Source organism: Ovis aries, chromosome 6 (genome assembly GCF_016772045.2).
Source record: "Ovis aries strain OAR_USU_Benz2616 breed Rambouillet chromosome 6, ARS-UI_Ramb_v3.0, whole genome shotgun sequence".
In the NCBI taxonomy this organism is placed as follows: domain Eukaryota; kingdom Metazoa; phylum Chordata; class Mammalia; order Artiodactyla; family Bovidae; genus Ovis; species Ovis aries.
The window spans coordinates 116,908,257-116,922,619 of NC_056059.1; the positions used below are offsets into that span (position 1 = coordinate 116,908,257).

Sequence of the window (14,363 nt, forward strand, 5' to 3'; positions counted from 1 at the left end):
GCCCCCAGTCAGCCTCACTTCTCAGGGGCTGAAGTTAAATTCTGATCAATTAGGGATTCCAGGGCCTGGACTTGCAGCTCCACCCAAGAGTAACCCTCTTACCCGCTGGCTTCTAAGCTGGTACATGACAAAGCCACCTTCCCACATGTGTGCCCCAAGATACACAAAGCTGGAGGTAGACAGGAATCACGTACCTTGGGCAAGGGTGCAGGGCGAGAGGTGAAATGGATCCCGATGAATAAATGAACACACGAAAAACGTACCTGGTTCAAGTTAATGATTTATTTTCACCTGTAACACTAGCAGAGAAGTCAAAACCAGACTGACAAACATGGATAAAGTTTATAAACAGAACAAAGAAAGATCTGAACTATGTACACTGAGGGAGAGAAAGGGATTTTTCTGTATCAACTTTTCCTATTTTGCAATTTCTGAACAGTAGAAACTAAACATTTCCCCCCAGTTTAGTATGAAGGAACACAACTTGTATGATCAACCATCTGTCCTTAAGCATAAAGTGTAAGAGATTTTGGCTGTGTAGTTGTCCTGGCTCCTGAAGTCTGGGTATTGTTAGAACATTAAAAAGAAAAAAAAAAAAAAAAAAAAGAGTGTTCCATGAAGCCCAGAAAGAACTGCATGGGGACACTGTCTACTTAAACGGCAGACAGTGCCCGGCATGGTGACGAGAACTGATGTCCTGCCTTCCTCGATTATAAGGAGAAAATAGTACTTTTATCAAACCAACTGGAAGTGAGCCAGTTATCAAAGTCAGAATGAAGCATGAAGTTTCCTTTCACAGAGAAGGGACACTCCTTCGGCCCTGTCTAAAGTGAATTCTGCGCTGAGTCCCTGCTCCTCCAGAAGGAAAACCTGAAGGCCAGTTATTGCTAGCAACGCCAGAGGAGGCCCCCTTCCACCTTGAAGCTGTTTCACACAGAAGGCTGTGGGTCTGGCTTGAAGCCCTCTGAGGAAGGAAGGGGTGGAGGTGGAGGTGGCAGGCTCTGCAGGGCTTCTCTCCCGGGAGCCACCCCCAGGCCACCACGCCACCTCCTTGAGGACCAGAGGCTCTCACACCTGGAGTTGAGCAGAAGGGTGTTATCTGGGCCCCTGGGGAGGAAAAATCTAAGGAGCAATCGAAGCCCAAAGGATCAAGGCCCAAAGGCCAGAAGAGCAGCTTCTGAAACGAGTATCAGTTGCGGGGGTGGTGGTACCCAGCTTGAGTCTGGAGAGCCGAGCTTTGAATCGCAGGTGGCTGTGACTTGGGCAACAGGATGGACGTGGGCAGCTGATAAGGCCACAGTGACTGCCACCGCCGCCTGGGTCTATGCTTGAGTAGACGTTAGGCAGTGGGAACTGAGGACCAGAGGGCCTATGGTAAACACAGGATGATTTTATCAGAAAAGAGGACACCCGATCACGTGCCTGCCCCACTGTGACTCCTGCGCCAGTGAGCTCAGGCGCGGGGCCAGTTCCTGAGAACAGGCGGTGAGCAGGACGGGGCGACCCAGGCACCGCTCCGCAGGTGGCACGAGGCCTCCCAAGGACACTGGGAGTGCTACATCTCCTGGGCTGCTGGAAAGGAGGCAGAGGACGGGCTTTATTGCACGTTTCGTCCTTAGAAAACTAGGGATTGCCCTGCGAGGCCTTGGTGATCTGCAGGAACCTCTGACATCGATGTAGGCGGAATCATGGGTGGCCTCTGAATCACAGGGGATGGAAAACAAAGTCCAGTGGTTGGTCTTTCCGGGGCCACGCTTGTGTCTGGGATCCTCAGACTGGATGGACCGTGTGTGGCTTGCGCTGCAGTGGGCAGACGCCTGGGACGAGGTAGCATGCCCAGGAGAGCTGGGCGGACCTGCGTGCTCTCTGGCCAGGGCTGGCGCTCCATGACACCGCCAGGTGGAAGGTGGGGCAAACTCTCCAAAAGGGGGAAAACTTCTTGGCAAACGTGCAGCTTCTGAAAGAGGCTAGAACCATGACTCTTATTTCCAACGTGCCTGACTCCCTCTCTCCTACCGTGGAACCAGACTACCCAGGAGATGTCAACCAGCTGGGAGGGGCCTGGCTCCAGCTCCATGGCATCCAACTAGAGGTAACAAAAGGATCTAAGATGGGGTTGGAAACAAGAGAGCAGTTTACATAGTGGACGTTGATTCTGAAATAGTCTTTTTGAGCTCAAGAAACTGGAGGCAGATGAGCCGCGTAAGGCTGCAGAGAGAGCCCAGCCAGGCTCTGTGCGGCCCCTTGTCTCTCCCGAGCACACTCAGCACCTCATATGTAAATGGGGTGGTACCGTTTGTGGCTCATCTTTTTCCTGCAAGTCGGGCAAGTGTTAGCACTCTTCAGGGAATCGCGGAGGCACTGGCTACAGAAGACGTGGCCACACTCTGTAGAAACGATGAGGCGTCCGTTCTGCACAATCTGGAAAGCAAACAGCCTTCACGTCACATCCTGTACCTGAGCGGCCGGAGCCCCAGCGTGCACGCCCGCCTGTTCCTAAGGTGACGAATGAGCGGGGAGGGGCCGGGGGCTGCAGCAGGAAAGCAGGGAGGGGGTCTGGAGTACTGAGGATGCTCCTCTGAGGCTCAGGCAGGTACGGGCGGCGTCTCTGAAGCTGAGGACCAGGCAGGAACCAATCTCGGGCAGCGAGAGCCCAAGTTGAAGCCCTGGGGCTCCAGGAACCCCAGGCACACAGTAGGGCAGAGCCAGAGGGCCCAGGGCCACCGGAAACGCTCGCAGCTTCTGCCGAGCCCGGGCGGGGAACACACAGGACTGGCACTTGCACAGGGCAGGGCAGGGCACGAAGGGGCCAGAGTTCAAGACCGTGCCGCCCAGAGAGGGGGCACGTCCTCCCCTCACAGATGTGCGCCACGCCATGTGCCAGACCCGGCACAACTGCAGGACAGGGGTCAGAGCCCACCCGCGAGAAGTGCTCATCTCCCTCCCTGCCTGGAGCAGCAGAGACCAGGACCAGGGGCGACGCAGCCGAGCCTGCTTACCTCCGAGTACCCGTCCATGCAGATGGGACAGCTGACGGTGCCCGAGGGCCTGGAAGCACAGAGCTCACGTCAGGGGAGCAAGCCGGACGGCCAGCTCCTAACGCTGCGTGGCTCCATCTAAGCCGCCCACGGCCCCTCCTCACAAGAGCCTCCTGCAGCCTGCCACAGCCCAGGCACTTGGGAGGCTGGCAGTGCCATGGCGCAGGGGTCCTCAGAGAAAGGGGGGCAGAGAGCACAAGAGAAAGTGCAGACAACAGGAGTCCCCCGTGCAGCCGCCCTGTCTGGGGCAGGAGCTGGCTGAGCACCGCCTTCCTCCAAGCATTCCTGCTGCAGGAGGCGGGGGTGCTGGGGCTCACCCCCAGCTACTCACACACACCCTGGCAGTGCCTGGTGCACCTGGTCAGGTCACGGGGGGAGCAGTGGAGCCCAGCCTGGGACCCGCCCGCCACCCAGATGCGGCAGTAAGCCCTTCCTGAGCCCAGGGGTCGAAGCATTTGCCGAGGGGCCAGTATTTCTAACACCCTGCCTCCACCCAACCTCTTCACTGAAAACTGGAGGAAGAAGGGATCCTCATTCCCGGGACAAGCGCCCAAGTGTCCAGAGGCTGCCTAGCAGACAGCCTGCCCCCAGCACGGCCCCTGGTACCTGAAGCCCGCAGCTGCCTCCTCCCTGGCGCTCCTGGGGGAGTGGGTGGTCACATACACGTCCTTGTCCCGGGCCAGCTCCTCCTCGTCACTGCTCACCACACAGCTATCCGCGTGGTCCTGGCGCAGCCGCCGGCCATTCCTCCTCGGCCGCCTCCTCTCTAAGGTGTGAGTCCTCGTTCAGGGAAGGGCCTCTCAGCCCCATCCCTTTCGGGACCAGCTGCCTTCCCAGCCGTCTTCCCAGGAGGGGCCCCCAACCCTGCTGCGAGCAGGCCAGGGGTGAGTCCCCGAAGCAGGCAGGGCTGCCCCAGGGGGTATTCCCGCCCACAGAGCAGGCGGGCCTGCAGCACCGCCCTCGCCCAAACCCAAGAAAGGAGGGAGACCACTCACCTTCAACAAACTTGGAAACAGGAGAAAAACAGAAGAGAAAGACACAGTTAACTTGACATATGATATTCTGTACTCTTTAAAAACTCTTCAACAATCAGGCTGATGCATTTGGGTCCCACGCGGGATCCTCAGGGGAGCAGCCAGGCCTTGAGCGGCTGAGCCTGGTGCCCGGTGCTGAGGAGTCCCGGGAGCTGGCACGTCACTCACCCTCCCGGAGCTGCCCATGGCCTCTTCTGAAACAGAGGCTCCAGTGCCCACAGCGCCACGCTGCTGCGAGGACCAGGCGAGACCACATGATGCCAAGGGCACCAAGGGCGGCTGAGCCCACCACCTGCCCCGCCTATCCCCACACCCCACAGGCTACTGCCAGAGATGGGGCTTTACTAGGAGAAGGCTTTGCAGGGTTCATGCTTTACCAACTGGAGGTGGTCAGGCAGAGACCCTGAGAACAGCACATGCCACGCACGGACACCAACCCAGCCCTGCGCTGGAGGCGGGTGGAGACCGGCAGGGAGAACCCTCCAGCCCAGGGCCGGACTCCAGGCCAGCGGCCTCGCCACGCTGCGCGCACGCTGCGGCTCTTACACGCCAAAGTCCCCGGCAGTCCTGCTGCTCCCACTGCCCCCAACAGCATTTGCTCGCTTCCCATCTGTGTCACCGTCTAGTTATTCTCACCACGTTTCAAACTTTTTCATTGTTGTCATATTCACTATGGCTCTACCTGATCAGTGATTTCTGATGCAACTACCCTAATTGTTTTAGAGCACTACGAACCTCACCAATATAAGATGATGAGCTTAAGTGATAAATACGTGTTCTGACTGTTCCACAGACCAACTGTACCATGACTCCCTCCCTCTTCTTGAGCCTCCCTACACCCTAGACACAACAATACTGAAATTAGGCCAATTAGTCACCTTACAGTGGCCTCGCAGTGTTAAAGCGAAAAGGAAGAGCTGCATATCTCACTTTAAATCCCAACCTAGAAATGACAAAGCTTAGTGAGGAAGGCACTTCAAAGGTTAGGACAGGCCAAAAGCTAGGTCTCCTGCACCAGTCAGCTAGCTTGTAAATGCAAAGGAAAAGTAGTTCCTCAAGGAAATGAGGACGTGCTCCTCCAGTGAACGCACAGTGATAAGAAAGTCAACAGGCTTCCTGCTGCTGTGGAGAAAGTCGGAGTGGCCTGGACGGAAGATCCAACCAGCCACAGTATCTTCACAAACCAAAGCCCAAGCCAGAGCAAGGCCCTAACTCTCTTCAATTCTGTGAGAACGCAGAGGGGCGAGGAAGCTGCAGAAAGTGTGAAGCTGGTGGGGTTGGTTCCCAAGGTCGAAGGAAAGATGCCGTCTCTGGCACACCAGAGTGTGCAGGTGGAGCCCCAGGTGCTGACGGAGAAGCTGCAGCAAGTCACCCAAAAGAGCCAAGACCACTACTGGGGGGCTACATCAGACAGCAGGCTTTCAGCATAGACACAGCCTCTATTAGGAGGAGATGCCATCCAGGACTTTCGTAGCTACAGAGAAGTCAATGCCTGGCTTCAAAGCTCAGACTGACTCCCTTGTTAGGGGCTTAATAGCTGGTTGAAGTCAATGCTTGCTCACCATTCCAGAAGCTCTACAACCCTAAGCATGGCGCTACATCGGCCCCCTCCCTATGCTGCGTACACGGAGCACAGTAACTGTGCACCGCACGGTCATTGAGCGTCTTGCCTGCTGATGCACACTGCTCAGAAAAGATTCCCTTCAGAACAGCCCCTCCCACGGACAATGCGCCTGATCACCTGAGAGCTCTGATGGGGATGGACAACCAGACGAATGCTGTTTTCTTGCCGAGTAACACAACATCCTGCAGCCCATGGATCAAGGAGGCATTTCAACTTCCAGGTCTTGTAATTTAAGAAATATATTTCTAAGCCTACAGCTGCCATAAACAGTACTTTCTCTGAGGGATCTGAGCAAAGTAAACCCAAAACCATCTGGAAAGCAGAGATATCACTTTGCCAACAAAGGTCTGTATAATCAAAGCCATGGTTTTTCCAGTAGTCATGTATGGATGTGAAAGTTGAACCATAAAGATGGCTGAGTGCCAAAGAATATGATGCTTTGGAACTGTGGTGTTAGAGAAGACTCCTGAAAGTCTCTTGGACTGCAAGTTCAAACCAGTCAGTACTAAAGGAAAACAGTCCTGAATATTCATTAGAAGGACTGATGCTGAAGCTCCAACATTTTGGCCACTTAATGCAAAGAGCTGACTCATTGGAAAAGACCCTCATGCTGGGAAAGACTGAGGGCGAGAGGAGAAGAGGATGACAGAAGATGGAGGTTGGATGGCATCAGTGACTCAGTGGACATGAGTCTGAGCAAACTCAGGGAGAGAGGGGAGGACAGAGGAGCCTGGTATGCAGCAGTCCGTGGGGTTGCAGAGAGTTGGACACGACTTAGTGACTGAGCAGCAAGCGAGTGCACAGTGGCCAGAGAGCCCCTCCCTGGTGGTGACCGTGTCCCCGTGCTCAGTGGGAGAGGAGCTCGGAGATGAGGCTTCTTGCACAAAGCACAAAAAGGAATGGACCCACACAGCCTGGCCTCCCAGCTCCAGGCCCCTCCTGTGACCTTGAGTCACCTCCTAGCAGATGGACAATAACACAATTTGTAGGATACAGCTACCGATAATATGATCTTTAATTCATTACTAGAAAAGAAATGATGAAAATTAGCAAAATAAATGATGAAAATTAGCAAAATAACTCAAAGAAAAGAAAAAGCAATGAATGAAAACAGACTTATAAGAAAAATGATACACAAAGGTGAAAGTTGGTTCTTTGAAAGATCTAATAAAACTCTGGTGATACTAATCTTAAAAAAAAAAAAAAAAAAAAAAAACACACCAGAAAACACAAACAACCAGTATCAGAAATGAGACATCACTACAGATTCCACAGAACTGAAGACATTACAAATTTATGCCAATAAAAGTGAAAATTTTAGATGAAATCAACAAATTCCTACAAAGTATAATTAACAAAGTGAAGTGAAAACTGAAAGCTCCTCAGTCGTGTCCAACTCTTTGCAATCCCATGAACTGTATCCCAACAGGCTCCCTCTGTCAATGGGATTCTCCAGAAAAGAATACTGGAGTGGGTTGCCATTTCCTTCTCCAGGGGAATCTTCCTGACCCAGGGATTGAACCCACTACAGGCAGATTCTTTACCATCTGAGCCACCAGGGAAGCCCAATAATTACCAAAGCACGAACACGTAGTTGCTCAGTCATATCCATCTTTTCTTTCTTTTTTTTTTAATCAGTGTGATACTCTTTATTCTTGGCTTTTTACAACTTGTGAGATTTCATGAAATAGTATTAACATCAGAACAATTCCAAATACATCTGAAAGTTTATAAAGAGTGTTTTAGTTATATCTTGACCCATGTGAGTCAAAGATTATTTTTTAAAACAAAAAGTAATTTTTCTGTTACTATTTACTGATCAACTTGCATAAATAGATGAGAGATCTGAGAATAAAGAAAATGAATAAGACAAACGATTAAAGGCATGGGTGGAGTGTTGTTAAAAAAAAGGAGAAAGCAACACATGAAGGGCTCCTGAAACCTGATTCCTCCACTGAAATAATTTCTAATAGAATCCTGCATGCCTATCACAATTTATTCCAGCCTGTATGTCTCTCACAGGGCATATCCATCTTTTCAACGGCATGGACTGTAGCCTACCAGGTTCCTCTGTCCGTGGGATTTTCCACGCAAGGATACTGGAGTGGGGTGCCATGCCCTCCCCCAGGGGATCTTCCTGACTCAGGAATCAAAAGTGGACCTCCTGCATTGCAGGCAGCATCTTTACTGTCTCAGCCACCAGAAAAGCCCCAATAATTATCCAAACCTACTAAAACTCTGCTGCTGCTAAAACTCTACTTCTGCTTTATTGACTATGCCAAAGGCTTTGACTGTGTAGATAACAATAAACTGTGGAAAATTCTGAAAGAGATGGGAATATCAGACCACCTTACCTGCATCCTGAGAAATCTGTATGCAGGTCAAGAGGCAACAGTTAGAAATGACATGGAACAACAGACTGGTTCCAAATTGGGAAAGGAGTCCATCAAGGCTGTATACTGTCATAGCGCTTATTCAACTTATATGCAGAGTACATCACGTGAAATGCTGGGCTGGATGAAGCACAAGCTGAAATCAAGATTGCTGGGAGAAATATCAATAACTTCAGATACACAGATGACACCACCCTTATGGCAGAAAGTGAAGAGGAACTAAAGAGCCTCTTGAAAGTGAAAGAGGAGAGTGAAAAAGTTGGCTTAAAGCTCAACATTCAGAAAGCTAAGATCATGGCATCTGGTCCCATCACTTCATGGCAAACACTGACAGACTTGCTGACAAAGGTCCATCTAGTCAAAGCTATGGTTTTTCCAGTGGTCATGTATGGATGTGAGAGTTGAACTGTGAAGAAAGCTGAGAGCTGAAGAATTGATGATTTTGAACTGTGGTGCTGGAGAAGACTCTTCAGAGTCTCTTGGACTGCAAGGAGATCCAACCAGTCCATCCTAAAGGAGATCAATCCTGAATATTCATTGGAAGGACTGATGCTGAAGCTGAAACTCCAATACTTTGGCCACCTGATGCAAAGAACTGACTCACTGGAATAGACCCTGATGCTGGGAAAGATTGAAGGCGGGAGGAGAAGGGGACAACAGAGGATGAGATGGTTAGATGGCATTACCAACCTGATGGACATGAATTTAAGCAAGCTCCGGGAGTTGGCGATGGACAGGGAAGCCTGGCATGCCGCAGTCCATGGGGTAGTAAAGCACTGGACACAACTGAGTGACGGAACTGAAGTACTTTCTCTGTAGAGTTCTACCAACTATCTAAGGAAGGAGTAGTCCCAATCTTACAAAATCTTCTGGAGAACAGAAAAAAGGTGCCCAAATTACTTTGCAAAGATACCAAAACTCTGATACCAGAACTTTATAAAGAAAAACTACCGATCACTAATCTTACTCACAAAAATAGAGGCAAAGATTACATACAAAATATTAGCAAACTGAGTCTAGCAACATAGAAAAAAAAAATTATGTTACAACCACAATGCTTAAGTAGTTTAACACTAGAAACCAATGTAATTCTCCACTCCAACATATGAAAGGGGAAAAAAAAATCACTAGATTAGACTAAAATTTCAACACTGATTCAGGATGAAACTTATAGCCAAACATGAAAAAAGAGAAAATTCTCCACTCTGGAAACGGTATCAACAAACCCAAAACGTTACAGCAGAGGTCTTATTTAATGGTAGAACCGAAAGGACTCTTGCAGGTTGTGAATGAAACAAGAATGCCCATGACTGTCACTGTTTTTACTCAGCCAATACTGAGTTTTTTAGCCAGTGTGTTAAGGCCAAGGGAAAAAAAAAAAAAAACAAACGAGTAGAACCAAAACCTGTTCTATGTACACAAAAAAATCAAAAGATTTACAGATTAAGAATTGTTAGACTAAAAAAAGAAAAATCAATTGCATTTCTTTATATTAGCAAATCATAATTAAAAAGAAATGAAAATCTGAAACACCATTTATAGCATCTTAAAATACTACATACCTAGGAATAAATCTCCTAACAAGACATGCAAAATCACTCCAGGGTATAAAGTTTACTGTGAAGTATCTAATCTTGGTGTTCAGTTGCTCAATCGTGTCTGACTCTCTGCGACCCCACAGAAAGCAGCACGCCAGGCTTCCCTGTCCTTCACTATCTCCCAGAGCTTCCTCAAACTCACGCCCACTGAGTGTGTGATGCCCTCCCACCATCTAATCTCATCTCAAACCATACACAAAACTCAATTCACATAGATTACAGACCTAAACATGAAACGTGAAACAGTAATACTTTTCCAATACAGGAACAAATTTTTATGGTACAGGATTTTCATCAACAGAATTGATAAATTCAACTATATTAAAATTAAGACCCTTTGTATATAAACCAAAAAGAGAAAAAGACAAGCGTCTGAACAGAAGATTCAATACACAACTGACGGCAGGCTCATATTCAGAACTCATTTAAAAAAGTGAGGCAAGGCAGGCAGCCACAAGGGAGAATGAGCGGAGATTCAGTTAAAAAAAAAAAGATCCCAACAGGCAACACACCGAAGAGGAAAGTGAGCCACCACTGAGCATGGAAAGGCATGTGACCCCAACAGTACCAGGGAAACACCCTGAAAGCACGTGGGAGACTCCAGGCAACACCACAGTGGCGGGAGCCTGGGCGGGGCGGCCTCTCTGGAAGACAGGGGTCACTGCCCAGCACCTGCTGAAGGCACACACCTGGACAGAGTCTGCACAGCCTCTCCTTCAGTCTTCAGAGGGCTCACCAAAGCTCCACTGTGGCCTGGGGTGTACAGATGTGAGCTACTCCCAGACGGGGTCCACGTGGTACTTAGCCTACCCCCTGGATTCTGGGTGGCTGGTAAGATTACCCCAAACTAGGAAACAACACGATCATTTCACTCTCCTGAACGTGGCATCCGATGTAACCCTAAACTCGTAACCCCTCTAATAGAGGCCCCTCATCTTGAGTTAGTAACATTACTAGGTATTCCAAGCGGATACTTAGTGAAAATTTCAGTCTAGGTATACTTTACACTGTAAATCTTAACAGTGGCATTTGAATTTGTTAAAGTAATTATCAATAAAAAATGAAGAACAATTAGATTAAAAGGGATGCTATCAAATCCCAACTATTCTGTCTGGGAACACTGAGGCCACAGGAAGGGGGACTCCTCCACCAGAACCCAGGACCCCTGCTTCTCAAGCTGGTCTCCCCCACAACCTGCCCAGGCTCTCCACCTGCTCCCAGGACAGCCCCCAGTGCCAGCATCCCTGTCCCAGCGTCTCCCAGTGACTCTCCACAGGCAGGGACACAGCAGGAAGCTAGAGAGCTCAGAAAGGCAGCGCATGGAGGGAAGGCAGATGAACCATCAAAACAAAACCAGGGCGTAAAAGGGACTATGACAACGCTGGCTAGTCACTCAGCAGCAGCCATTGCATCCCCATGAGGGCAGAATCCTGGCCAGCTCCCCAGGGCCTGGCATGCCTCAGGTGGACACCAAGTGGTGGGCCAACAAGGACTGGCGGCCCTATGAAGTGCTAATCAGCAACTGAGCTGCAGGCCTCAGCCCAGGTGCCAGACTCAGCTGTCTTCTCAGAACCTCAGGGAGCTTGCCAGGAACAGCAGCAAAGCTGGATGTGTGCTCCTTAGAAAACACTCATAAGGCCCAGCGGGGACCACTGGACAGCTAAGCCACTGAGACATCTCCAGGGAAATGACTGCCTCTCGCTCAGCAGTGGTGTCCCCGAGCACTCACGCATAATCCGCTGGGACAGCTGACAGGCTCAGCAGGAGCAGCTGCCTGGCCTTTGGGGTGGGGTGGGGGGTGGGGCGGATGCGACGGACAGACACACAGCCGGACAGCCCAGCAGTTTCAGACTGGGCCCAGAGTCCAAACCTCTTCACTTGTCAGGTCAGTCCCTGTCCTCACACACTTGCTTCTTTTGAAGGCTCGAAGCTTCTCGGAGTAACCCTGAGGTTCCAAGCACAGCCAGGATAGCCCCTAGGCCGAGGGGAGACTCAGCTCCCAGCAACCTCCGCTGGCCCCAGCAAACCATCCTCAGCAGCACTGCACCCCCCCACCCCCCTCACAGGGGTCCCCCTCCGCTCTGCACACCTGCGCCCTTGCAGCATCCTGAGACAAGCGCACCCTCAGGAAGCGGGCGGGCTGAGGCAGACTCCCAGCCCAACCGGGGGAGGCACCCTGCTTGGTGGAGCTGGGCTGCAGGACTGGCTCCCCCATCCCCGAGCAGGTCTCCTTCCTGGAGGCCACGCAGGGGCAGGCGAGCGCCCCGGGACAGCAGCCTCTGGGAGCCACGGCACTGTTGGGCGCCAGCGGGCAGTGCAGGGGGCCTGCCTGCTCCACGGCAGCGGCTTCCAGGCCTCAAGACCCGCCCTGGCAGTGCTCAGCGAATGTCCCCATTCCCACCAGCCAAGAGGGTGTGAACTCACATTTACTGGGCACCACGTTGGGTGCCAGGCACTCAAATAAAGGATCCTTCCAACCCTCACAGTACCCTACTGACACGGATGGTATTATCCTCATTTTATGGACAAGCGAAGGAGGCTAAGTCACTTGCCCCAGGTCACGCTGCTGTTGTTAAGGGTGGAATCAGAGACTAAAGAGAGACGGAGCCTCAAAGTTCTCCCCAACTATGCAAAGGAGGCTCACTTGTGATTAATTAGAGCAATAAAGTTATGATAAATGATTTTCCTGAAACATGTTCCACCTTGAGTGCCTGTGACCAAGGGCTTCAGATGTGCCAGCCAGGGGCCCACCACCGAGAGCACCAACGCTCAGGCTCCCCCACTTACCACAACGGAGTCATTATGAGTCAGGTCGACGACCACAGGCTCTAAAGATTCACAGGTGAGGTCCACTATTTCATCTCCAGCTTCAAAATAAAGCATTTTAACAAGCTTTAGAAGAAAAGTAAAGGCATATTGCCCAGTTTCATTAATATGACAACTACCAAAACACAGCTTATGGCAAACATCCCTGGTCCAGTAGTAAAGGGGCAAGCAATGAACACTCCTCGAGCCCTGCTCTGAACAACACTGCGCGGTTTAACCAATACACCAGCCCTCCCTGTGGCTTCACACCCCACCCCTGCGCATTCGCAGCAGAGGCAGCAGGTCGCCTGCGGCAGGGGGGGTGCACAGCCGGGGAGCCGCCAGGCACGCTGGGCTCGGGCTTCGGGGCGGGTCTGTCTGGAACCTCCGCTCCCTCGATCTCAGGTCAGGCTATACTCGGCACCGCAGAGGCTGTACTCTTCATCAGTTGCATTTTCATCTCCCTTTAGCCCACTGGCACTTCCCAACTTGGCTGGGCCGCAACGGTTTACTCACTGGTGCCCCAAAACCCCAACTTGCCAAGAGAGGTCGAGCCTGTCCTGCCACTTGCCTGTGGGCCCGAGAGTACACTGCACGTCTCCCCACGCGTGGGACACGTGGGAAGGGCGTGTGCCAAACAGTTACCAGCACTGAGGTCTGGCAGTGCACAACCTCCATTTCTATAAACTGAAACAAGATTTACAACAAGATTTACAACCATCTTTGCTTCTATTATTCATAACATTAAAAAGCAGGAGGAAAGAACTTCTAGAAATAATGGTCAATATTTGGGGAAAGTCACTTGTAATACATTTAACATATTCAAATTTTTGTTCTCCTGGATTAAAAAGTTCACAGGAATAAACATCATAATATATCAATGATTCCAACATAATTTATACAAAATGATTTTCTTTTAAAGAATAGTCCATAATGGATCTATCATAACTTACAGAACTGTTTCTCTTTCTGGTGAACACCGTTTTGGGTTCTTACAATAAAAACTATGCCAACGGGCAGCTTGTGCACGGAGTCCTGCACATGGGCGTGAGGCTCACCGAGGACGGAAAATGCCACCGTGGAGAGCAGTGGGCCTCAGGCAGGCTGGAGACTCTGAGCCCTCTGAGAGGCACGCATGGGTTCCGTGTCCCACAGGAGCAGACCCCTGCACCTGCTGGGGGGGCGCGGGGGAAGCAGGGTGGCCCAGGGCTGTACGGGTCTGCCCGAAGTGAGATCAGAGACCAGAGACAGGCGGAGGCCTCACTCCCTGAAGGGCCATGACATGACCTCAGGCAAGCCGCTTCTCTCCAAGTCTCAGTTCTCGTGCCTCATAATTACAAAAGCAACCTTCCCGTATGCAGAGCGGAGGGACTGACGCAGGCCATGTGCCACTGCCCTGAGCAGCCGAGCAGAGGGGAAAGAGCCAATCTGCCTCCGCCCATGCCCAGTGCCCTCCAGCCCAGGACGGTCGGCGCCAGGTCTGCCTTCTGCGGCAACTGTCGGTCTTGATGAAGGAGAAAAGAAACCTGAGTACTTCCTGAGGCCAAGTTTAAGTTGAGACACAACTTCAAAGAGAAAAGGTGGACCCAGACAGTGTCCACGTCTAAGCTGCGCAGCCTCCGAGGATGGCTGATTAGGCCCAGGGGGCAGCTCTGGCTCACTTCAGCTTTGAGTCGTGGACGGTGAGTCTGAGACTGTCGGTCTTATAAACACAGCGACTAAGCTGGACCTTGTATAGCGCATCTGACACGTACAGCTCTGAGTGTTCGTGTCACCTACTCACTTCAGAGCTGGAACAGCTCTACACAGAGCTACTGCATATACACGCGCCACGACCCTCGCACGCACGCACACGCGCCACGACCCTCACA

General features: G+C 51.2%; 1 protein-coding gene across 1 annotated transcript in view; it reads right to left on the reverse strand.

The window, feature by feature from the left end:
• Positions 1 to 262: 262 nt before the first annotated feature.
• RNF4 (ring finger protein 4) overlaps positions 263 to 14,363 on the reverse strand; it is a 36,157-nt gene continuing 22,056 nt past the window's right edge. Inside the window, exons 4-8 of the mRNA XM_060417469.1 lie at positions 12,475 to 12,554; positions 4,034 to 4,043; positions 3,645 to 3,804; positions 3,000 to 3,048; positions 263 to 2,421 (exon numbers count right to left, since the gene is read on the reverse strand). Of these exons, the coding sequence (XP_060273452.1) occupies positions 2,272 to 2,421; positions 3,000 to 3,048; positions 3,645 to 3,804; positions 4,034 to 4,043; positions 12,475 to 12,554 (449 nt within the window). The 3' untranslated portion in view covers positions 263 to 2,271. The remainder of the gene's footprint in view (positions 2,422 to 2,999; positions 3,049 to 3,644; positions 3,805 to 4,033; positions 4,044 to 12,474; positions 12,555 to 14,363) is intronic.